Consider the following 24,151-nt stretch of genomic DNA (forward strand, 5'->3'; position numbering starts at 1 on the left):
TTTGTTTTAAGTTGAGGGGGCTTTTTGATTAATTTTTAGTTATTTTTCCATTAGATGACTGGCCTGAGAGGGAAATGACAAACAATTCCTCTAACCACTTAGAAGAGCCCAATTGTAATGAGGTGACCAACCTGAAGGTGTGCATTGAATTAACAGGGCTCCATCCCAAAAAGCAGCGTCACCTGCAGCATCTTAGGGAACTATGGGAGCAGCAGGTGTCACCAGAGAGATCCCCGTCCGGCAAGTTGGGCCGGCAAAGCAGGAAAGATTTAGCTGAGGCTGTTCAGCCAGAGGCCACTGCAAAGGTCAAAGACTTCACAGAAGAAAGGCACACCAAGAAAAGGTCAGAGGCCAAAAGCAATAGAAGTTGGTCTGAAGAGTCCCTCAAAACAAGTGACAATGAACAAGGTATGCAGAGACTACTAGGGAAACCAGCTGGCTTTAGCATTTACAGTGACGCATGCTGCCACCGATGTGAAGGAATTGTCGAGAGTTTTTTTTCTTCTTTCTTTTTTTTTTTAACTATATATATATTTCTGTAGATGTCCATTTTTATAAGGACTGACACCTCCTCTTTAAGAATTGCACTGTAGCTGATATTTGTCAGACAAGAAAACATGTTTGTGTATGTGTGTGTAACTCTGTGTTTGTGTGTGTGTGCGTGTGTGTTTTGGCTTTAAATATTTTCGTAGATTATGTGAAGATGAAGTTTATCTCTAGAGGAGAGCTGGGGAGGGCATAAAATGTGGGCATGCTTTTGGGTGAGAGAGGGAGCAAATGGGCTGCTAGTTGGTGTAAGGGTGTTTAACCACATGTAGGGTTTGAGGGGCTGTGAGCTTCTAAAGCAGCATCAGCAAAGCTACAGCTGCTCTTGATCTTGGGAACCCAACTCCTCCAGCACCTCAGCACTGCTGGCTTCCCCTGCCTTTCCCAGGCCATATGCTCAAGAGCAGAGCTCATCCTCCTCCTGACAAGGATGCTTTCTTTGCTGGTTTGTCCTGAGCACATCCTGTAAACCCCTTGCATCCCACTTCCTGGCCCCTTGGCAGAGGTTTTCCAGCAGCTCTCTCCTAAGGGGTTGCTTCCTCAAAGCGTATCAGCTTTCCTTGACTTGTTTTTGCCTTCTTCCTTACCTCTCACTCCACTTCCTCCTTTCCCAAACCTCCCTCCCTTTTCTCTTGATTCCCCATCCTGGGGGAAAGCCTGTGGATACAATCTGCCAAATTTTCACTGGATGGACAGGTCACTCTCCTGTCCCCACTGTCCTCAGTCCCTGGGCACATTTTCTGCTCTGGTGCCTTTCTCCTTCCCTGCAACATTTTGCTGCTGTAGCTTGGCAGGAGAACTGATGGGGAATGGAATCACACAGTGCACAGGGCAAATCCCCTTTTCTTTCTCTTTTCCTGCTCTTACCTCTCCAAGGGCTCTGCTTGTTTTTGAGGAAAAGCTGTTTCTGGGAGCAGGAGCTGTGTGTATGGCATTTGGGCTCCTTGCTCCTTCACAAACCTGGGAGCTTCATCACCTGGAACACATTCACATTCCAGCTGGCCTAACCTATAGTTCAGCTGAGATCCCCTTGAAAGAGAGAAGCATGAGGAGTGTGGATCCTCTTGCCCCACACCAAGGAAAGGACTGAGTCCAGATCATCCTGTGCCAGTGAAGATTTTCCTTGGTAGTCTCTGAAAGTCACAGGCAAAAATACCAGCTTCCCTTCAGTCCTAAAGCTCCTCATCTGTCCTTCTCCTTGGTAGGATTATCTGAGGGCAGAAACCCCCAAACTTTGATGCTTACTGATGGGGAAGGATCCATCCAAAAGGATTTGTGCAGTAGGAGAGCAAAACTTTGGTTAACAAACCAAGGACAAAAAGGAGCTTTGACTCTAACTTCCTTGCTTTATGTGCTGCCTTGGTGAGCATGGTATTGGCTCAAACACCCTGCCCCTCACATTAGTACTTTCAGAGAGAGATACCTTGTATACCTTGTAGAGATTAAACCAGGGTCACTGACAAGAAGCTGTGTTGTGTAAGGATGCTCTCACTTTCCCCTGGAATCCCTCCTGTGGCAGTGGCAGGCTGATGACCACGGGAAAGAAAAAGAGGTGGCTCCCAGTTTCTGCACCGTTCCCAAAGGCATTCAGATTCAGTTGCCTATGGCTGTGAAAAAATTCTTGGGTTTGGCAGCTGCTATAAAACCATAAACTTGACTAAATTGTGCCTTGCTGTTCATTGTACAAAGACAGTGGATATCATTCAGATAATTTTGCTGGTGCTTCTCCAGCCCTGTTGAAATCTCCTCGTTCTTAGTTGACTGGGATGAAGACATTTTTCCCCATTGTGTGACAGAGCATCCTCAGCATGACAGTCTCATGGAGATGGAGTCTTCCAGCTTGTCTGTCTTGCTCAGGACTAGTCCTCAAACTTTTCTTAAACAAGCAGAGACTGAGTATGAGAATGTACACTGTCACTTGCAGCTTTTTTTTTTTAGTTTGGGGCCGGGAACAGCTGTTCTCTGTGCTCAAGCACTGCCTGCAGTTGTGGCAGTCTCTGCTGCTGGGCAGCTGGTTGTATCCCAAGGAGCAGCCTGTAACAGGACATGAGGGTTGCCTCTGAAGCCTCAGTCTAACATTAGCAGGATGATTTGCCACTCCTGCCTGCAAATCTCTGGGAATGTGAAGGTTTCTCACTTCTGGGTTTGTTACTCCAGTATTGTTTATGCAGAGCAGTGTGGGCAGCAGGTCAGGGGAGGTGATTCTATCTCTGCTCTGCTCCTGTGAGGCCCCACCTGCAGAGCTGTGTCCAGTTTCTGGGCCCCCAGCATGGGAAAAACATGGACCCGCTGGAGCAGGTCCACAGGAGGCTGCAAAGATAATCAGGGGGCTGGATCACCTCTGCTGTGAAGACAGGCTGAGGGGGTTGGGGTTGTTCAGCCCAGAGAAGAGAAGGCTCTGGGGAAACCTTATAGCACCTTCCAATACCTAAAGAGGGCTTTAAGAGAGCTGGAGAGGGACTTTTGACGAGGATATATAGTGATAGGAAAAGTGGTAATGGATTTTAAAGGGGGTAGACTTAGATTAGGTTATTAGGAGGAAATTCTTGACTGTGAGAGTGGTGAGGCACTGGAACAGGCTGCACCGAGAAATTGTGGCTGCCACATCCATGGAAATGTTCAGGGCCAGGTTGGATGGGGCTCTGAGCCACCTGATCTAGTAGAATGCGTCCCTGCCAATGGCAGAAGGGTTGGAACTGGATGATCTTTAGGGGATCGGGATCTTCCAACTCCGATTCTGTGATGGTGTTGCAAAGTGATGTTGCCATGCTGGGTTCTGGGGTGCAGCAGGTCCATGAACGTGGGGATGCTGCTGCTTCAGGGCATCACACTGCTTGCCCAGCCCCATAACCAAGGCAGAAGCCACAGCCTCTGCTGGGGTCCCAGCTGAGCAATAACCCTGCACTGCTGGAGCATCTCCTGATGCTCCCCCTGGGAGCCACAGCCGCTCACGCTGTGCGAGGAGAAAACCAGAACAGCGCGGAAACAAAAGCCCTGAGGAGAGGAGCCAGGAGGATCTCGCCCACTGGGAAGCATGTGCCAGCCCCTGGGAGCTGCCTGGGGCTGCAGGCAGTGTGGCAGCCACGGGCTTGGCAGGCGGGAGGAGGCAGCTGCTGGGGGGAGCTGAACAAGGAGCATTCAGGTGACGCGGCGGCAGCTGCTGCTGTTCCGTGCGGACCTCGCAGCAGCCGCTCCTGCGGGAAGGGAGACAGGTCCTGCTCTGAGTTAGACTTGCCACAGCCCACATCAGTCAGAGGCCTGAGTTTTTTGGGGTTTTTGGTTTGGGTTTTCTTTTTTTCTATGGATGTTTAGGTGTATTCCTGCTCACTCTTGTTTTTCTTCTCTCTCTTCACGTGGTCAGGAAGATGGGGTGGGATTCCAGGATCAGTCACTTGCTGCTTTTCTGCCCCTGTTGTCTTGCATTTCCCAGGCTCATGCTTGGCTTTTTCTGTGTAGTGCTGGTATATTGCAATGTTACTGATCCTGAAGCTCCTGGGTGCACAGCATAGCTGCTCTCCATCTCTCAGCTCCGGTGCACATTTAGCCTGGTGCCTGCTGTCGCCACCGTGGAGGGTCAAAGTGAAGCACAGAGTTGATGTGGAGTTTGCAGGCAGGAGAACACATTCTTTGTGGTGATTAAACTTCTGCTTTCAATGCCTCGGCATGTCTGCATGGGAAAGCCTGCAGTTCTTTGAGATAAGCTTCCTGTGGGTTTTTTTTCCTCCATCCTTTCAGTATTTCTGTCCTTCTCCAGACCTGTGAGTTTTTCAGTCTATTGTAGTTTTCCACATGCAGCTGTTTGTTCCATTTGCGCTCACCAGAGCTCCTCGCTGTTGCTTTCCATCTTTTCCATTTTTTTTTTCTTTAGTAAGTGATTAAGTAGGTAATGATGGTACTTCTGTATTGGAATTGGGCTTTTCACACGCTGCTCAATTAGGATAGTTGGGAACATGAAAATTAAACACTCCTTACTTTGTGCTATCTACAGAGTTGGAAAGACACCTTTGCATCCATAGGCTCAGCCTACAACTAGGTGCCTTCCTTCAGTATTGCAAAGCCTGAAAAACTTAACATGATTTTTGCTGAACAATCTGCACATCATGTGTCCCATAAATTCCCTGACATCTGCTTGGCAAGCCGTGGTATGTGTCTTTTTCTAGAAAGTGGCTCAAAAGAACTGAGGGATTTCTGTTTTCATCCTTAATCTAGAAAGCCTTCTGTGAGTTGCTTTCACAGATCTATTTAAGGAAGACTAAAGTGTGAAACTGCCCACCAAGAGGATTCTAGATTTTATTTTCTTTTTTACCAACTGGTTCTGGACCGACTCTCTTTAAGTAAGGGTGTCTCTCCCCTGAGCACCTGCTTATTTGCTCCTGCCATCTCTTCTATTGTGAAAGTAGCATCACTTCAGAGACTTCTCAAAGCAAGGGAGTCTCTTTCAAGTTCTCAAAGTTTTTTCCACACCTTCCCTTGGTTGTGTGGTATTGTTTGGCTGAAGTTGTCCCTTCCTTTCTAGCAGCCTTTAATTTTTCTGCAGAGCAGTTGGTTCTGAGGTCACCTCAATTCTCTTCCCAAGGGAAATTCAGACTATAAAAAGTCAACTTTCCTGTCCTTGTTTTGTTGTAAGCCTTCTTGCACTCCGAAAAAAAACCCCAAAACTAACCATGCTTTTTGCACGTGGCCCAGATTGTGGGATCCAGCTTGTTGGAGCTAACCCCCAGAGAAAACCCAGCCCTGCCAGTATCCTGCCACAGGCAGCAGAGCACTGGCCTTACTGTCCCAGTGTCCCAGAAAGACTCACTTCTGAATGCAGTTCTTGGGCAAAAAACCATCTGATTGCTTTTCCTGCAAAATCTCTGTGCTTTCTGATGGAGAGCTTGCACAGAGCTTCTCTAGGAACAGCTCCTTTAGTAGTCTTTCGTCTCTTGGCTTGTTTTAGAAGTCAAAATGCTGCTGAGAAGGTGTTCCCTGTCTTGGGACTAAGCTCAACATTTTCACCTCTCTCAAAACATCACTTCCATGATGCAAAACCAGCACACTGTCCCAATAAATCTGATGCACGCTCCCCCCTTTCTTCCTGTCCCCTCTTCCCTCACCATCCCTGTGTCTGCACTGAGACAAGCCAGGCTGGGCCCAGGCTGCTGGAGGAGTTGGTTCCCCTTCAGATCAGGCAGTCCTAGGTTAGGAGGTGAGTTTTTCCCTGCAGCTGTTCCACTCTGCCCGTGGTGGCCGGGCTGTGGCACTGCCAAGCTGGCCTGGCACGCATCCCCATGGCCCTGGCACTGCCCAGCACCTGCATGGGGCATTTCATTGAGGGATTTTTATTAGAGCCCGATAACCGCTAGCACAGCGTCAACGGGCGAGATGCTATTTACAGTTTGGATGTGGAAGGCTTAAAATATTAACGATTTGAAAATGTAATTGTAGATCTCTTAAGCAGTGGAGGAGCTTGTGTTAAGTGCTAGCAATGCGTTTTCCTTTTAACGCACCATGCGATGTGTAATGCCTTTCCCTTCCCGTTTAGGCTTGCCCGTATTCCCGGTGTCTCCGCACATGAAGAGCCTTTCATCCACCAATGCAAACAGCAAAAGGCAGGCTCAGCCAAGCTGTACTCCAGCCTCGAGGTTGGCTGCCAAACAGCAGAAAATTAAAGAAAGCCGGAAGACAGATGGGCTGTACACAGACGAAGAGGAGGATTTCCAACATGCATCTCTGATGCAGAAATACAGCGAGTGTGAGAAGCCATCAGGGAAACGTCAGTGTAAAACAAAACACTTGGCACTGCAGGAGAGGAGAAGGAGGTCATCTCTGACAGGGGATGACACCACAGATATCGAAAATGCTGAAGATAAGGTATCTTTATTTAGACTTAATTGTCCACCAGCCTCTGAGAAAGCAGAGCCAGCTTGCTTAAAACTAACGCACTGTCGTGCATGCAGGGTAGCGGGGATTGCGTTCGGATTTGTCTGTGGATGCTTTGCACATTTTCTGTTTGCTTTTCTTAACCTTAGTTGAAGGCACTGTTACAAGGGTGAAGCATTTTGTGTTTAAAAGCTGTAGCGGGTCTTCCTTTAAAAATTAAATACCAGTAGAAAAGTCTTAATTCCTCACTGCCAAAGCACAGTCCCATCACAGTACTGTGCAAACAAAGATAAAAAACCCCTGCCATCACGGTTTTGACAGGTAACGGTAACGAGGAAAGTCAGGAAGCGACCGGAGCCGAGTTCAGACTGCGACTCCTCGCCGGCCAAGCCGTTCGAGCAGAAGGTGTACGAGCGGCTGCCGCAGGCGCCCGCGCTGCTCCCGCTCCCGCAGCCCCCGCAGCTGCCCCTGGCCAGCCCCAGCCCGGAGAGCACCCCCAGCCGGCCCATGCCCCCCGAGGCACGGCGCCTCATCGTCAACAAGAACGCGGGGGAGACGCTGCTGCAGCGGGCGGCACGCCTGGGCTATGAGGTAAGGCTCCCCCCGCGCCCCCTGGGATGGGCTTTTCTTTTTGATTCCAAAAGTTAGCAGATTTCGGTTGGGTCACTGAAAGTTGTAGCGCCAGTTCCCCTGCTGCTTTCCCTTCTCTGGTGTGGGGGTTTGGAGGCAGGTTGCTGTGGGAATGACTCCCCACCGCTGCTGGGTCAGCTGGCAGGGATACAGGGTGAGCAACATCTCGAGGGAATGAGCAAAGGGTAAAGTTTTATTGGTAACCCTCACTTCCCTTTAGATATAAACCATCTGCAAACAGAACGAATGTCTTTTTTTTTTTTTCCTTTCTTTTTTCCTCCCAAGTAATCTTTATGGTGATCTTTAATGAGCTGTATGTTTTCTGCTTTTGTTGTTTGTGAAGAGCTTGTAGTTTAGGAGAAGGGTTTTATTTTTGTTCTTCTCTCCAAGGAGTATCTGGTATGTGACACAGGATGTAGCGCTTAGAGTGTCCTCTTGCATGATCAGACACATCATAGGAGCACTCTGCATGCTTTATACTCGGCGTCTGGAGCTGCTTGGTGTAGCTGGAACAATGTTGTCTAATGAAAGGGCCCCCCTGTTGCTACAAAAATCAGAAACCGATGAATCCCTTAGCTCGGCCGTTTTGAAGCGCGCTTTTATTGGGGAAATGTGGGCATGTAGGTATGAGCGTCGTTGCTGCTCGGTTTCAGATCTGTGCAGAGGTGTTTCATTGCAGAGAGCAAATGCTGCCCTTGGCATGGCTGCAGGGTTTGCTGTGCTGCTGAGGGGGCTGCCTGGACCTTGGAGCTGGGCTTGAGCCCCATGAGGAAAGGTGGCATCAGCCCAGGTCCAGGTGGGGCCTGCGCAGCCTTGGGGATTTGCTGAAACCTTGAGATGCCCTTTGTATAGCTGGAGAGAGCTTTGTGTGGAGCAAGGCCTTGTCCAGCTCTGGAAAGTAGGGTTTATTGGGAAGGTTTTGTTTACCTTAGACAAAGGCTTCTTCTAACCCAGGGCACTTCAGCTCTGGCTGGGAGAGGTGGTTGTTACAACACTGCTGTGGAATTCTCCGTAATTTAAATGGTTTCATTTTCTGTGGGTCCAAAATCAAAATGTGCTGTAGCATGTGCTCCAAGCTATCAGTGTGTATTTTCTTCCTGCATGGGGTCTGCCAGGGTGAGCATGCTTGAGCACTTGGCTTTCTGTGGCCAGCACCTCTGCTGAGCACAGCTCAATGGGAGCAGCTCCCAAACTTAGTGAGGGGCTGATGTCCTGCTCAAGCAGGGGCCCAGGGCTCTCCATTTGCTCTGATAGCAGGAGCTCTCTGCTATCAAATTGGCTGGTTGCAGAAAGCTGGGGATACCCAGGCTCACCAAGGTATCATTGTGAGTAACATTGTGTACCACCATGCCTTCCCATTATCAGCTGATTGAGGATTTTCATTTTCTGCCTTAAATTCACCCAAAAGTTCAAGGGAACACCATGTTTTTAATCGACTTAAATATTCAACTTGTTTCGTTTGATTGTTCAGGTGGTGTTGACCATAGAGCAGTTGGTTGTGTTGTTGTTGGAATGCAGGGCAGGGAATGAAGACCACTCCATGCACCCAAACTGCTGCCAGGATCTGATGTTGTCTGTGTTTTCTGCGGCTCAGTGGTGGATGTCTGTGTCACCCTGTTGGAGCTATGTTTGGCCCATGGTGAGCTGTGATAGTTGGATCATCCATGGAAGCTCCATAGCTGAGGGGTTTTTCTTAATTGTGATGGCACTAATGCAATTACTAGAAAGTTGAATTTCCTCTGTCTGCACAAAGAATGAGAATGGTCGAGAAGTAAGAAATTCCTCTATGTAAAAAAAGAAGAAAAATCTGATGAGTCAAGGTAACATGCTGGTCAGTGACCTGTGGCAAGTACACAGGTCACTTTTCTGCCACCCCTGTTAGCAGGGCAGCAAGCTCTGGTGGGCACGTGGGGCTTCCCTGGCTGCTGTGATGGCACAGCCCTTTGCCAGCTCCGTGGCAGGGGAGGCAGATGAGTTTGCATCATCAGGGCACAGCGTGCAGAGGGAGCTGAGTGCTGATTCAGGACTGGGAGCTGGAAGTGGCTGGCACCGCAGGGCACCACGGAGCCCTGGCAGGAATGCTGCGCTGCCCTGAGACCGGATGAGCTCGTGCCTGCCCTTGGCAGCCTGCCTGCCTTTGCAGCAGGGATGCCCTGAGGCTGTGCAGAGATCCCACTCCAAAGCCTTCAGCACGCAGAGGTGCTGGCAGGCTGTGTGTATCACTGCTGGAGCCGTGGGGAGCCCGAGTGCTGCGAGGCCATGAGCTGTGTCCTGCTGTCAGTGCCAGAGCTGTGTCCTGCTGTCAGTGCCAGTGCCGTGTCCTGCTGTCCTAGTGCCGATGTGCCCCAGGTCACTGCAGGAAGCAGGGCACGAGCAGACACGATTTTGTGTGTAAAGCTGACCCGAGTGTGAAATGTCGAAGGAGAAGTGTGGCTCCTGTCTGGTCACATAAATTGCAGGGCTGCAGCCTGCAAGGCTGGTTAAAGACAGAGCAGCAAATGGTCTTCAGCCCTGGAAATCCCTGCTAAAGCTGGTGGGAAGCTTTGCCTTTCCTTTCCTAAGCTTCTGCGCCAGGCCATGCCTCAGCAGGATGTTACCAACTCATCCCAATGTATGGCCGCTCTCGAATCCCTTCTGTTTTCCCCCATTTGAAACAAATGACTTGAGATAATGGTAGTCTTAAAACTGTAATTTACTTTTTGTAAAGAGGGAATTACAGGGAGTGTAGAGTCTTTTTGGGAAAAAAATGACAAAAGGCTTGTGTAATGAATTTGATGTGAGAGGAAACACTGGCTGTCTTTCTGCTTCATGTTGCTTTTTGGTGTGTGTCTGGATTTGCTGGTTTTGGCTGGGGTAGGGTTAATTTTCTTCTCAGTGTGGCTGGTATGGGGCAGTGTTTTGGATTTGTGCTGAACACAGTGATGATAATATAGGGATGTTTTTGTTACTGCTGAGCAGGGTTTACACAGAACCAAGGCCTTTTCTGTTTTTCCTGCTGCCACACGGGTAAGGAGCCTGGTGTGCATGGGAGGCTGGGAGGAGACACAGCCAGGACAGGTGACCCAAACTGACCAAAGGGATATTCCAGACCCTGGGACATCATGGATCAGAGTGTAAAGTTGGGGGAGAAGGGGAGGAACATTTGGAGTGATGTTGTTTGTCTCCCCAAGTCACTGATAAGTGGGGATGGGGCCCTGCTCTCCTGGAGATGGCTGAACACCTGCCCAGCCATGGGAAGCAGTGAATGAATTCCTTGTTTTGCTTTGCTGGTGTGCATGGCTTTTGCTTTCCCTATTAAACTGTCTTTATCCCAGTCCATGAGTTTTCCACCTTTGACCCTTGTGCTTCTCTGATTCTCACCCTGGTCCTGCTGCTGGGGGAGTGAGTGAGAGTGAGTGAGTGAGTGAGTGAGTGAGTGAGTGAGTGAGTGAGTGAGTGAGTGAGTGAGTGAGTGAGTGAGTGAGGCTGCCTGGGGCTTGGCTGCTGGCTGGGCTGAAACCACCACAGTGGACTTGGAAAGTTCCCTGTCGGTTTGTTATTAAATCCTTCCTGGGAAGGCAGAGGAAATCAGCAAAGTGAGTGGTGTGTGATAGGGCATTTAAACAGAGGTGAAGGCAGGGCTTACCCAGTGTCACTGCCACAGGAGCAGGAGCTCCAGAGCCCCATCCTGCCCCTGCACAGCTCCTGCAGGGCTCCTGCATCCTGCTCAGGAATGGACACCACCTCAGGGGTTTGGTGTGATGCTGGGGGGAATGTTAAGGCTCAGCATATAATACCTGACCCAAGGGCTGTGTTTTGAGGCTGGATGTGGGAGAATAGTGCTTCTTGGGGCCTGGGGGATGCTGAGGCTCTTCCCCTGGAGAAGGAGTAAATAAGAAGAGCAGCTCATTGCATGTGAGGATGGACCATGCATGTGTGCATACTTTGACGTGGCTCTTTGCAGTTTGGCTAAGAAACTGCAAGAAGCAGAGGTGGAAGTGTCTGGTTATGTTCTAGTTTGACTCTTTGGATTAACTGTGAGTGATTTTCAGAATGCTGATTTAAATAGAGCAGCTGAACAGACATTAAATTGCCCTGTGGCATTCTCACAGACTTCCCCAGACCTTAGCAAGAAATGCTTGTGAAACCAAAAGTGTGTTTGTGGCACCACACGTTCCTGTATTTGGCAATGGTGGCCAATTTTTTTGTAGATTGAATAAATCATGTTAAAAAAAAGTTAATGAGGCATTTAATTAATTAACAATGTAGAGTTTTATGGTCTTTCTGGTTACATTTTGTGGTTAATGACATTCTTCTTATAGCCTCTTAACACAGAATTGCCCGACAAAATTAGCTTTTTTTGTCCAGTAGTAGGTATTCCACCCTAGGACGAGTCTTTCCTTTCTACAAAAATAGATGAAACATCTTTTATTTTGAGTTGCAAAGTCTATTTTAAATGGTGACTGCATCCTAAAAGTGGCACTGAGTACAGCAGCTGCTTCTGCTACCTATATCCATCTGCTAATTTGCCTGGCAGGGTGGTCTGCTTTGAAGGAAAATTCATACCTCCAGAGTATAATTTTGCACAGCCTTTTCTTATGGGCTTGGCCATGTGCAGGGTAAAGAGCCATCCGTTCTGGAGTGATTTTTGGCCCTTGGGCTGACTAGCAGGAGCGTTCAGAGGCCCTGTTTGGTGAGAGGTGGGCCTGTGGGGGTCCTGTGGGTGCACTGGGGTGGGTGGGTGCATCCCCCGTGGCATTGGAGGGGATGCTCTGGAGCCTGGGACGGGCAGCTCATTAGCTCTCAGCTCTAGCCTGGCTGGTGAGGGCCTGCTAAAAGAGCAGCTTCATGCTGTATCCTGGATACCAGCTCTTGAGTCAGGTGTACCCAGAGCACAGATTATTGCGGGCTTTCCGGTTTATTTTGAAACGGGAAGAATAAATGCGCTGCGCCCGACGTCGTTTTATTCTCCTGCTTTGGCAAAACAAGCACTCGCCCCCTCCGTGCCGTTTCTGGCTTTGCGGGGATGTCACTCAAATGCAAAATTAATGGTTAACCACTAATCTGGGAACGTGGAGGCTATTTTATGCATTGAACATCTCTTAGAAATGTGTTTTGTTTTGTTTTGCCTTCTTTTGCATCCGGCACGAGTCGAGGAAGACTCGCACCGTCCCAAATTTTCGGTTGAGTGATGGAGCAGTCATTGTTCCAAGGCTGCAGGGCAGTGCAGAGCTGAGCCTGGCCCAGGCTCTGGAGCGTGGTGGATTTGACTGCGAGATGAATTGTGTTAAATTCACACGGCTTCCTGCGGCGCCGGGCTCCTCATTGGGACCCGGTGCCTGCCTTTACTTCTGCCTGCAGAAAACCGGGGTGGGTGAAAATGGGATTTCCCCAATCTCGATAGAGCCTGGCTGGTTTTTGTTTGCTGATAGCAAACCATCCTTTGTGTGTCTTAAATGTGTTTTGTTTCGGGTCATGCACTTTTTCTTTTAAAACCAAACTGACGTTGGCCGTGCTGCTGTTGCACTCGCAGAATTTTCTGTTTAAAAAATGCAGATGTAAGAGTAACGACCTTCTCACTAGATTTATGTGTACAAGTTCTCAGAAGTGGAACACTGTGAGTTTTGTCTGTGAAATTTTTGTGTTCTCCTTCTGTGACAGGTCCTGATGTTGGGGGTTACAGGGTCCTGCAAGGCATGGAGCTCTCAGTGTCACTTTGCCCAAATTAGTCTGCTCAGGGAAGTCTCTGCTGTGTTTCCTGAACAGACAGGACTGTCAGCAGCTCCCCCTTTTATTTTCCTTTTGACTGACCCATCTCGTAGAGGGTAACTTAGCATATCATAGGGATTTTGACTTTAGCCTTTTCCCCCCTCAAGCAGAGAAATCCGCGCGTTTACCCAGCGAGAAATAACTCGATGTTCGTCCGTTTTCCTTGCTGTTTGCAGGAAGTGGTTCTGTATTGTTTGGAGAACAAGGCGTGTGACGTGAACCACCGTGACAACGCGGGTTACTGTGCCCTGCACGAGGCCTGTGCCCGGGGCTGGCTGAGCATCGTGCGGCACCTCCTCGAGTACGGCGCGGACGTCAACTGCAGCGCCCAGGATGGAACCAGGTGAGCAGCACCCCCTGGCCTCTCTGTGCCTCCCTCCCCTCTGTGCCTGTGCTCTGTGCTCCCCTGGTGCTGCCTCCCCAGCCAAGCAGGGCACACACTCGGCCTTGCTGCTGGTCCTTGGGCAGGGCCGCGCGGGGCTCCGTGACCTCAGCGGTGGGGACTCGCTTCTGTTGTGGCTCGAGTTCGGGGTAATTTCTTTTCGATTCTGGGAATTTTAATAAGCTGTGCTTTGGTCGGTTGTTGTTAGTCGGTGGAATTGCCAGCTGCAGGGTAGGAAGGAGTGATACTTGAGCTGCAGCCCTGCTCCTGTGCCCTCCAGGTCCTTAGAGCTGTGCCAAAAGAGTGGAGTTAGCCTTGTTAGCAGGGTTACTTTGGAGAGCACTTGGGGCTTTTGTGGCCATCGGGTGTGCGAGTCCTGTATGTTCTGTATAAAAATGTTGTTTGCTGAACTGTTCAACTATCTGCTCATTTGATATTTTGGATTTACGGTTTTTTTTTTTTCTTTTTTTAATCCCGAATTAGCCTTTTTTTAGTTTCCTTTAGAGAATAGTAGGGATGCTTAGTTCCTGTGCTGGCAGAATAGATAGTGAGCTTTTCTTTTTAGCTTTGTGGAGAAAAAAAAAATGCTGCTCTGGACCTTTTTTTAAGCTTCTTGTGTATCTCCTAAAGCACCTCTTTGACCACCTCTGCGAGGCTGACCTTGGGGTAACTTGTCCTGAGCATATGCAGAGCTGTTATTCAGTCTGTGCATTTTGGGGACAGGTCTTTGTATTCTGCGAATCTCCTGCAGCTTGTTATCTTAAATGGTTTATCGCCTTCCCTATCACCATCCAAATAGCCAGGGAGGTAAAATTAGCGTAACTAAGAGCCTGCTTCTTTTGTTTTTAAGCTCTTTATTTATTAACTTGAGAAGGGAGGAGTCAGGAAAACAAAAAGAGGTCTGGTTAGGATGGTCCATTAAAAGTTCATGATGGTCCATTGTTCCCGGCCCATCACCAGCCCATCACAGCCCAAAGGAAAGCTTTTTGGAGAAACATTAAAACCCCGACTGGATTGTCAGATTCCTCCTCTGTCGCCCACGTCTTTGTAAAGAGTTCTGAGCTTTCCAGGCTGACAAACAGCCTCGCATTTTCTGCTGCCTTCAGCTTTAATATGTGACCTGTGCAACAGCGGTGAGTTACCGTAAAAAGAACCCTAAATTATTTTTGTCTCACTCGCTGGAATAACCTATATAGAAAATTATCCCTGGGAAGCGTCTGAGCAGTCTTAATCACCCGCCAGTTCAGAGTCCACCTTTGATTTCTAGTCACAGACGGAGCTGATTTTCAAGAAAGAAACTTGGCCAGTGTACCCTGAAAAGTTGTTCTTGGGAAAATGGATTTTAGAAATGAACATAATGATGATCTGATCATAGATGGTAATGTCAGAACTCAGCGTGCTGTTGCCTCTCTTTTCTGAGGGCAGACTTACTTTTCATTTGGAAAGCTGCCCAACAGACAGCAAGAATCCAAAACACAGCTAATACACAAAGGAAAGATGGTCTGAGTTGGGCAGGACAGAGAGCAGAAGTTTGTGTAAGGAACTTTGGATCTGTGTAATGCGTTGCCTTTTGGCAGGGTCAGACTTCTCTGTCTCTGTAGAGTAAGTCAGGACATTTGTTCAGACAAGTCCCATTTCTCTCTTGAAGGTTTTTCTCCTTGAACTTTTAGGAGGAAAGATGACTTCCTCAGCTGTGTTGCTTTTAAAATTAAAATCCAGAACATGTTCAACACTTAGAAATACAGTAAAGTCTTAAAAATAACGACAAAATCCCCCAAAACAAACCCCAAAAAATGCACTGTAAGAGACTTGTCCTTCTCCCCTGCTTTTTTAATGACTCTGAATTGGCTTTTTATTTTCCCCTCTGCCACCTCACTTATCCAGAGGTACTTTTGGTGGTGCTGTGGAAGTTCTCAAGCCTGCAGACAGTGGCAGTGGATGTGTGTGGTTCTGTTCAGCCTGTTTTAATGTAAAGCAGCACAGAGGAGTGATGTAACTGCGATGGATGCAGCTGCGTGTGCTGAGCGAGTACAGCTGTGCTGGGGAGGCAGCCTGGGGGCTCACCTGGAGCCCTGGGCTCTGCTCCTTGCTGCCTCTGCCCTCGGCTTTTTCGAGGACACCCTGAAAAGTTGTGGCTGGTGAGGGTATGGGTTTGGTCTGTGCAGGGTGTCGGTGTGAACGTGGAGGATGCAGGAAAGTTCTGTGAAGTCTGTGCCTCTCTGAGATGCTGCGGGTGCTCTGATCATCGTGCTGGCTCTGTGTGTGTGTGTTTTGGGATGAGGCAGGTATCCAGCCTCTGCTTCCTCGTGGTATGAGACATCTCGGTGAAGCCAGAAACAAACGAAGCACCAGTCTGGTGTAGGGGCAGTGAGGAGACAATGCTTGGGAATGGTGCGGCCCTTCCCTTCATTCACCCCAGCTCGGCACAGGGTGTCCCTCTCTGCCCTATTCACGGCACATCTGGCCAGGCTAAATGTGGTAGGTCTTGGATGTTTTTCCCCTTAAACTCTATGCTGATGGACCACATGCAGTGCCTGCAGCCCCTGAATACACAAGCACTCTGCTGCTCAATTAGTGCCTAATCAAAGATTATTGTAGAACCCGGAGATCTTTAAGACCTGTCTCCGAGGTGCTGCAGTCACTAAGGGCTCTTAATCGTCTTACCTATAAATAATAATAGACCGTGCTTAAGAGGTGAGAGCTTCCCTTCCCCGACAGGACCCCAGTAAGTGCAGTAGCTCCACTAGGGGTGTTGGGACTGACATTAGCAAGGCTGTTTGCCGCCTGTATTTGGCCTTATCTCGCTGTTCTTCTCCTCTTACCTCTGCAGCACGCCCTAGCTGAGCCCTTGCCATTATGGAAACAAAGCCACATGCCAAAAATACAGACATCCCCTGCCTGTTAGCGAGGGCTCCACGTTGCTTCAGAGTTCTCTGGCTAGATCCTCTTCTCTGCAGCCAGTTTTGCTATATCCTTCCCACTGGCAGCTGATGAGCTCAGCCTTTTTTTTATTTTTTTTTTTCCCTGCGAGGACCATGCCAAGATGGCTCTCTTCCTGTGTCCTTTCAGCTGGTCTTGGCACAGCCATACCATCCAGCAGCTAATTGCGTTCAAGGAGAGGCAGCCCAGCCTGCCCTCCTGCCACTCCTGCCCTGCCCCTTCCGTGGGGCAGCCTTGCGTAACAGAGCGGGTGGGAATGCAAACAAAACGCCAAAATATGGCATTGCTCCCTGCTACTGCAGTGGGGAGAGCTCTGGTGGTGCCTGAGAGGCTGAGAGCAAACCCTGACTGGTCTAAATAGTTTATAATTTTGGTGGTGGAATGATAAACCCCCAGTGAAATGTTTTCCTAACTCTAGTGGAAGTAAAAATAGTAGGAAGGATTCGGCGGTACACAAGAGAGGGTTTGAGATGTGTGTCTTCTGTAGGATATTGCAGCTCTCGAATGTCCTCAGCTCCTTCTGGGGCCTTTTGAAGGGTTTGTTTTAGAAACGAGCTGTGCTACATTAACTGTACCATTAGGGATAGAGAGTGTTTATTTCCACGATGCTCAGGGTGGAAGAGATTGTATGGCACAGCAGCCCAGGAGAGGACTCCCAGGGATCTTCTTTTATTTTCACATCTGAAAAAGTTGCCTATTCCAGTAGTTGCTCTTGCATCCTACAAAGAGGATGGTTAAACTCTGCCAAGACTGAAGAATACTCCCTCCTCTGCTGGCTCTGCTGGGAGAAGCAAACAAATAGCTGTGCCTTTGCATGGTCTCGCTCGTCAGCTTGCCAAGAAGCTGTTCTAGCCAGTAAAAGAGTCTGTCGGTGCTCTGTTTTGGCCTTTTCTCCCTTAACTTATCTATGGGGAATCTCCTTCCCCGCCCACCCCCCCCCCCATCCCCGCCAGTGTTTTCTTTGCTTCCTTCTATTTATTGTTCTTCCTCCTTCCGCACTGCCTTACTACGCCTTTCCTTCCCCATGCCTCTATAAATTCCCTCTCATGCCCAGGCAGCCTCCCTGTGTAGTCTGAGATGACGAATCTGGTTCTGCCTGCCCCTCTGCCTGCCCTGCTGCCTGTGTCTGCAGCCCCACGTTGGGCTTGGTGACCTGCAAGGAGGCAGAAGGTGGTTCCATCACAGGGTTACAGCCCATGTGCTGCAGTTTTTCCTTCCTGGGGAATGCCCAGGCACCCTTTAATAAACTCGTCTGAGTGTCGTTAAATCAATTGGAACACTGGGCAGTGATTTAGATGCTGTTTTTAATAAGTTAAGGGATCATCTTGAATTCATTACTGCTTCAAAAGCCACTTAGGTAAGTCAGTTAAAAAAAAAAAAAACAAACCCAAAAGCAAACAAGAAAACCCACAAACCAATAATCCCACAACACTCCTCAACCCTCTCCCCAAACCAGAAAATCGTAATTCTGAAATAAAATTTAAAAAGAGTTGAAAATTAAAGACTCCAGCGAAGCAAGGGAGTGGGGGAGAAAGAGCATTGCCAGCACTTGGCAACAGCCTCTGATCTGCTCCTGGTGCCTGATGCCAGACTTTCAGCCAGGGATGCTTCATGCCCAGTGGGGGACAGGAGGGTTTGCAGCAGGGCTGACCTTTCCTGCTGTAGATGCTCAGAGTGCCATGACCCAGCAGCTCAGGCCTCAGATGCTCGCTGACAGCAAGAAACACTCGATACTTCTGCAGCCCCCGTGTCAGAACCTCTGTGATTTGTTGCCTCCTGCTTGGTGTCACCTGGGATGTGACACTGGGATGTAGCACTGACCAGATCCTGGATGTGATGCTTGCCTGTGGGGAAGCACTGAGTCAGTAGGTGGAGGTGGGAGGGTGAGACTTGCAGGGGAATCCTGGGAATGTTGGCTCCTCCAGCACTGTCTGTCTCAAAGGCATCAGTTCAGTGTTATTTTAGAGGCATTCCCTCAGAAACTGATAAGGGATATCCTGATGCTTTGCCAGTGATCCCCATGGACCTCTCTGGTCTTAAAATGTGAAGGTGGCTTTCCAAAGAGTGGTGTGTTGGGCTTTGAAGGTGTCCACATGTTGTGCTCTCTGCTGCCAAGGGGCTGAGGACTGGCACAAGCTGGGCTGAGGACTGTGCTCAGCAGCTTGAGGACCACCTGCTTCTTCATCTGTTGGTGGCATGGGGTGTATGGGAGGCAGGCAGCATGGGATAAACCCTCTTTCCATAGGGAGCAAACCACCAGGTCCCCAAGTGCACCTCCTCAAGTCAGTGTATTGTGCACATGTCAAAAATGATATGACATGCAGCTTTCCAGCAAGATGGATGCAAGCAAGAACCCTTCACATGGAGCAGATGTTAGTCACCCTAAATCACTGTGGAAAGTATTTGGAGTAAATACATCTGGGACATCTTTCTGAGACTTACCAGAGTCACCCTCCTCCCTCTCCTACCACCAGTGCTGTGTGATAGATGGGAAAACGGTGGTGTGCCATCCTCTTCTGACTGATTTGATCCTCCCCTCCTCTGTCCTGAGCTTTCATGTGTGCCAGGTCATGTCAAAGCAGTGGTGACCTTGAGGGGACATTGCCCTGAGAGGCAGGAGTGGTGGGATGTGCCCTCCTGGCAGCAGGAGGGAGTTGAAGCCCTGGTTGTCGGCCGAGTGCTGCTTGGCAGATCCGGAGATGGAGCAGAGAGGTTCACTTGGCTGTGCTTCCAAACGACTTCCCCTGGTAACCTCACTGTGAAAGCTTTCCAGGAAGGCAGTGTGTGATCCTGGTGAAAGTCCTTGCCTTTTCATGTGAGCTCCCTTGACAGCCTCGTTGGGGGCAGCAGTGCTGACAGCCCAAAGGAGGAGCAGCGTTGTGCTGAGTTGGACTGCCACGATCACTGCCCATGCACTGGGCTCTGCTTTTAGTTCCCTGCTCTTGCTGTCTAAGGAAAAGATGGGATTTTAGCACATCTTCATTAGTCTGAAGGGTAATATGTTCTACTTCCAGACAACTCCCCGTTACGTATAATCAATTTTAAAGGCAGAAGTTAATGCGATTTATAATTAGCGATAAGGAATTCTGAACCTGGAATTGCAGGCCTGTGTATTAATGAATAATCCTTCTGAAGGCTCACAAAATCTATGTCGAGCTTGTATGGATTGCTCACGCCGCATGAAATGCTTTAATTTCTGGGTGGACTACAACTTAAAATAACATGTTTTTCTATTCTCTGATTAGAAGGGTTGAATTGTGCTGCAAATATATTTACAAGTACTGTTTAAAGAGGATGTTCTGCATGGAAGTTTAATTCCTAGCAAATTTTCATAACTTATTTCTGTGTACATAATTTAGGAGCTTCGGGTAACTGATTTCCCTGCTTGCCCAGAGGCAGGCTGAATGAGCCTTGCTCCAAACACGCTGTTATATGGCAGAGATTTGGAATGCTAGAGTGACTTGCAGCAAAATGATGTTTGTGAGGCTTCACACAAACTCCTGCTTTCTGTTACAGCACTGTAATTATTTTACTGTCCCTCCAAAATGTGTACAGCAAGGAGTAGACGTAACAGAAATATGTGCCCTGAGCAGTCTGACTGAAGACAAGAGGGGAGGGGGATGATGTGCAAGTAAAACCAACAAGATGATTGGCAGCTGTATTAATAGTGTTACTTTCTATAAATAGCTTTGATCTACAGTCAGAAGTTTCTCGTCAGAAATATTTGCATAAAACTGTTGAGTCAAAACGTAACTCTGTGCTTTTTATTTTATTTCACACCAGACCAATCCATGACGCGGTGGAAAACGACCACTTGGAAATTGTCCGCCTGTTACTGTCCTATGGTGCTGATCCAACACTTGCAACCTACTCTGGGAGGACCATCGTGAAAATGACCCACAGTGAGCTCATGGAGACCTTCCTCACAGGTCAGTGCCCACACTGCTTGGGGCTTTCTGGTCCTGGCACATGGGGGGCTTGTTCCCTGTCCCCCAAATCCCTCCTGCCTGGCAGGGGTGGCTTCGTGCCAAGGAGATGTGGGGTGGGCTGGGCTGCAGAGCTCCCTCTTTGCCTGCAAAAGCCCAGAGGTTGCAGCGGGGAAGCACAGCCATGCTTGGGGGCTCCATCTAATTGAAACTCTTAATAAGTCATAAGGATTATTGCACTGTCAGATTTGATAGGTGGGTAGGAGGTCAGTGGGCTGTTTCGGTGCCTTCAGTTTTCTGCTTGAAATGAAAATAAGAAACTTGCCAATTCAAATAGCTGTTTGTTAAACATACTCGTGTTTTCCCATGGTCTTGCTTTTTATCTTAGACTATTTGTGGTTTTGCCAGTTCTGCCTTGTTTTATATCTGAAATACTGTAAAAATATATTAAAGGCTTTAAACATATCCATGTTATAACATGGTTTTAGGGTTCTTTTTCCTTCTAGTTTTGGATGAAGACACTTGCATTCCCTAATAACTTACCTCTGAGCATGTTTGCAGTGTTCATAGTCCATGAGTTTAAGTATTCATCTGTTTACCTGTTTAAATGGTGCAGTACAGAAGGCACACAGGTGTTTCAGGACTCCAGTAAAGTCAAGTCCAGTATCTTTGACTTCCTAGCATCCTGGATCCCAGTATCTTTTCACCAATTCAGCTTGTAAATCTCCCAGATTATATCTGTAGAAAAGAACTACATCTTCTGAACATACCTGTGTAGAAAAACCTTTTTCATCTGTTCATTTGGGGCCACAGTTTCACCCTCAAGTTGGTGTCCAGAATAATTGTGAAGGCCAAAAAATGGGGTACACCCTATCTCCACAAAAATAAGATACTGCTCTCAGCATCTGAAGCTTAATGTTGGGTGTGTCCCTGTTAGCCCTTAGGTGATTATTTGATGTGGTGGGTCATTATTTGATGTGGGGGAATGGTGTATATATGCTGTTGTTTGCAGCATGTGTGCCAGGAGTACGGTGTGGGATTTTTTGATGGAAGGTGCTGAGGCTCTGTGACGTGCAGTCTCCTGACTTGCCAGCTTTTTGTTCTCATCAGTATGTTTTTGTTGTTGTTTTTTCCTCTCCAGAGTATTTAACTGACCTGCAAGGTCGAAGTGTTGATGACCCTGGTTTGTACTGGGATTTCTATGGCAGCTCTGTGTGCGGTGAGCAAATGTTGCCCTTTATTTCTTTGTATGCAGAGACTTTAAAAACATGGGGCACGTGGGGGTGGGGGCTGTTTTGTTCTTGTGGTGGAGGAAGCTGGGAAGGAAGCAAACTGATTTTGTTTACAGATCACGTTATTGGGGAAAAAAAGCAAGACCTGCAACAGCCTTTTCACTGCTGACTTAGCACCTTTATTCAATTTTATTTAGATCCAAAAGATGAGTCTGGATTTGATGTCTTGGCAAATCCTCCCGGCCCAGGTGATGAAGATGAAGATGGCTTCAGTGATGTGTTTGAATTTGAATTTTTGGATGAGCCTCCCTTACCGTGTTACAACATCCAAGTGTGTCTCTCTCAGGGGTAAGAACAAATACAGATTTTGGAGTAAAAACAGATGGGATGGTCTGCTTGGGCTGGTGGCAGTTTGTGTCGGTGGGGAAAAAGTGTTTGTGTTTATGTAACATAAATGAGAGATCAATACTGTAACTGCTGGTGGTTTTTTGGAAATAAACTAATAGGAGGTGAGAGGGGAAAAGGCTGATTTGCCAGGGCTGAGTTTTTACTGCCATATTCCAGAGCAGGACAAGTGATGTTTAAACACAAAAAGTCCTTTCCTCATCCCAGACAGGCATCTTGTTTATAACTTCCCAAAATAGAAGTGCTTCTAGCACTTACATTTGGGTATGATGTTTGTTTGTATGGTGTTAATTTTATTCCATGGGTTTTTCTGTTCTGGGACTGAGTGGACATGCTTTTGTGGATGACAAAATCACACCATTACTGCTTTTCTAGACTTTGTAGCAAAACTGGTTTAGAGCTCTGGATTGGAACAAGCAAATAAGTATCTTAGGGAAGATCCTGTGATACTTACTAATAAGCAAAGACCTGGAAAGTTGTGTTACCTATTATATTCAAGATATAAATTAGATTTGTTAGTGACCTGTTGTTTACCATTTGCACCAATTTTGATGACAGCTAGTTTTAAATATTGATGATGCAGGAGTGTGGGTTTTACTGTTTTTGTTACATGGGTGATGGATCTAACTTAATCCCCTGAAGTGGACAAGTACAAAGATTGAATTTTAAAACTGTGTTGTTTATCTGACAAAAAACCAACTTAGTGTTACTTCTATTTAATATTGGTCTCTCTGGAAGTCAGGGCTGCTGAATTTTGTGGTTGTAGCTATAAGCCATCTCCTTATTTGTGAAATAAAAGTTGGGTTCAGATGGGCTAACCCTCCGAGTAGGGGTGGCTGCTGGCCCACATGGGCACTGAGGAGCCCAGGTTTTATAGGTCCCAGTGCCCCTGCATCCTGGATCTTCCCTTCCCAAAGCTGCAGGTAGCAGTACTCTGAATAAACACACACACACACCTGCTCATGTGTTATTTTCAACACCTGGGCACCAGCCTTGCTTTCAGAGGGATTGTTTGTGGGCGTGGGATCGGGTAGGGTTTGTCACACAGAGATGTGGGGGAGAGTCAGGAGTCCTGTGACCCTAATGTCAGTTATTGGAGCCTTTCTCCTGTGCTCCCACAGACCACGGAACTGGCTCCTGCTCTCGGACGTGGTGAAGAGACTAAAGATGTCCTCGCGCATCTTCCGCTGCAACTTCCCCAACCTGGAGGTCGTCACCATCACGGAGGCAGAGTTTTACAAACAGACTTCCCTCAGCCAGTTGTTCTCTTGTGCTACGGACCTTGAAGCTTTTAACCCAGAGAGCAAAGAGCTCTTGGACTTGGTGGAGTTCACAAGTGAGCTCAAGACTCTGCTGGGCTCCGAGCTCCACTGGTTGCACCCGCACGAGGAGCCTCCCTTCGACATCCTCTGGTGAACCATCAGCCCTTTAATGTACAGTGCTCTATACAGCTACATCTGTATGTATATGTGTTCAAATGAAATTGTTTCTGTAAAGAAAGGACACTATTAAATATGAAAATATCTTTCCTTTATATAAGAGATCTGAATTCCAGTTGGATGGATTTTGGAAGAATTTTTTTTTTAACTTCAATCAGTTTTTACAAAAAATTGTTATATAATGTTTCTTTAAATGCACACAGGCTTTGGGATAAGTTTGTTATTACTCTGAACACATTTTTTTTTTAAAAGAACACACCCACACACATTGACTTTGTTTCATGCAAAGCACTGATTACACAGAACATACTTTTTCTAGGTGATGTGATCAAAGTCGTGTGGCTTGTTTGGGAGATAGAATTTGGTAAGGCACTTGGTGATGTTATTTTCGTTTTTTTTGTTTACAGAATTACCTGCTTTGGCCAGGTAAGCACTATTGAATATAATTCAATAGTTTGTAATATAAATTAAACCATATCCATACACATCAACTAATTGTAAGAACTTTTATATCCTAATTTAAAAGCTGTGAAATTTAGTTTTCACACATCAAACCGGATTGTTTATATATGTTTAAACATTTTATGCTCTTTATTTAAAGAAGACTTTGAACTATTTTTTCTGTACCTTGTAAAATATTGAAAAACTAACATATGTTGAAGTTGCTTGAAACTGTACATAAACTAAATTTTCTGAATTGTGTGTTTATGTTTGAGATCTGTGTTTTAACTTTGTAAGTAAATCTTCTGCCTTTGTATTTATATTTTACAAAAATTTTCTTAAAGGCAATAAAACTGTTGAGAAATGAAGAGGCTAAAGTGACTCCCATTAACTCTGTGCCTGGTTTTGACATGAGCTTCATCTCATTAATGTTCATTAAAGGAGGGTGGAGTTTCCAAAGTGGGGCAGGGCTGGTAGAGGTGCAGGCAAGCAGCTGATGAAATCTGGGCTACAGTCTGTATTGGCTTTCTAAATTGCACGTTGCAAGAAAACATCAGGCTTGTGCTTTTGGTGGGACAAGGGTTTAAAAGTGGTGTTCAC

At 47.5% G+C, this 24,151-nt stretch overlaps 1 protein-coding gene across 1 annotated transcript in view; it reads left to right on the plus strand.

Moving 5' to 3' along the window:
* The window catches only part of BCOR (BCL6 corepressor), a 58,776-nt gene extending 34,857 nt beyond the window's left edge, over positions 1 to 23,919 (plus strand). The window contains 8 exon segments of the mRNA XM_036385258.2: positions 55 to 408; positions 6,071 to 6,399; positions 6,730 to 6,999; positions 12,963 to 13,129; positions 19,892 to 20,037; positions 21,176 to 21,253; positions 21,464 to 21,614; positions 22,793 to 23,919. Of these exon segments, the coding sequence (XP_036241151.1) occupies positions 55 to 408; positions 6,071 to 6,399; positions 6,730 to 6,999; positions 12,963 to 13,129; positions 19,892 to 20,037; positions 21,176 to 21,253; positions 21,464 to 21,614; positions 22,793 to 23,087 (1,790 nt within the window). The 3' untranslated portion in view covers positions 23,088 to 23,919.
* The last annotated feature ends 232 nt before the right edge of the window (positions 23,920 to 24,151 follow it).

The sequence above is a fragment of the Molothrus ater genome, chromosome 2 (assembly GCF_012460135.2).
Source record: "Molothrus ater isolate BHLD 08-10-18 breed brown headed cowbird chromosome 2, BPBGC_Mater_1.1, whole genome shotgun sequence".
Lineage (NCBI taxonomy): Eukaryota > Metazoa > Chordata > Aves > Passeriformes > Icteridae > Molothrus > Molothrus ater.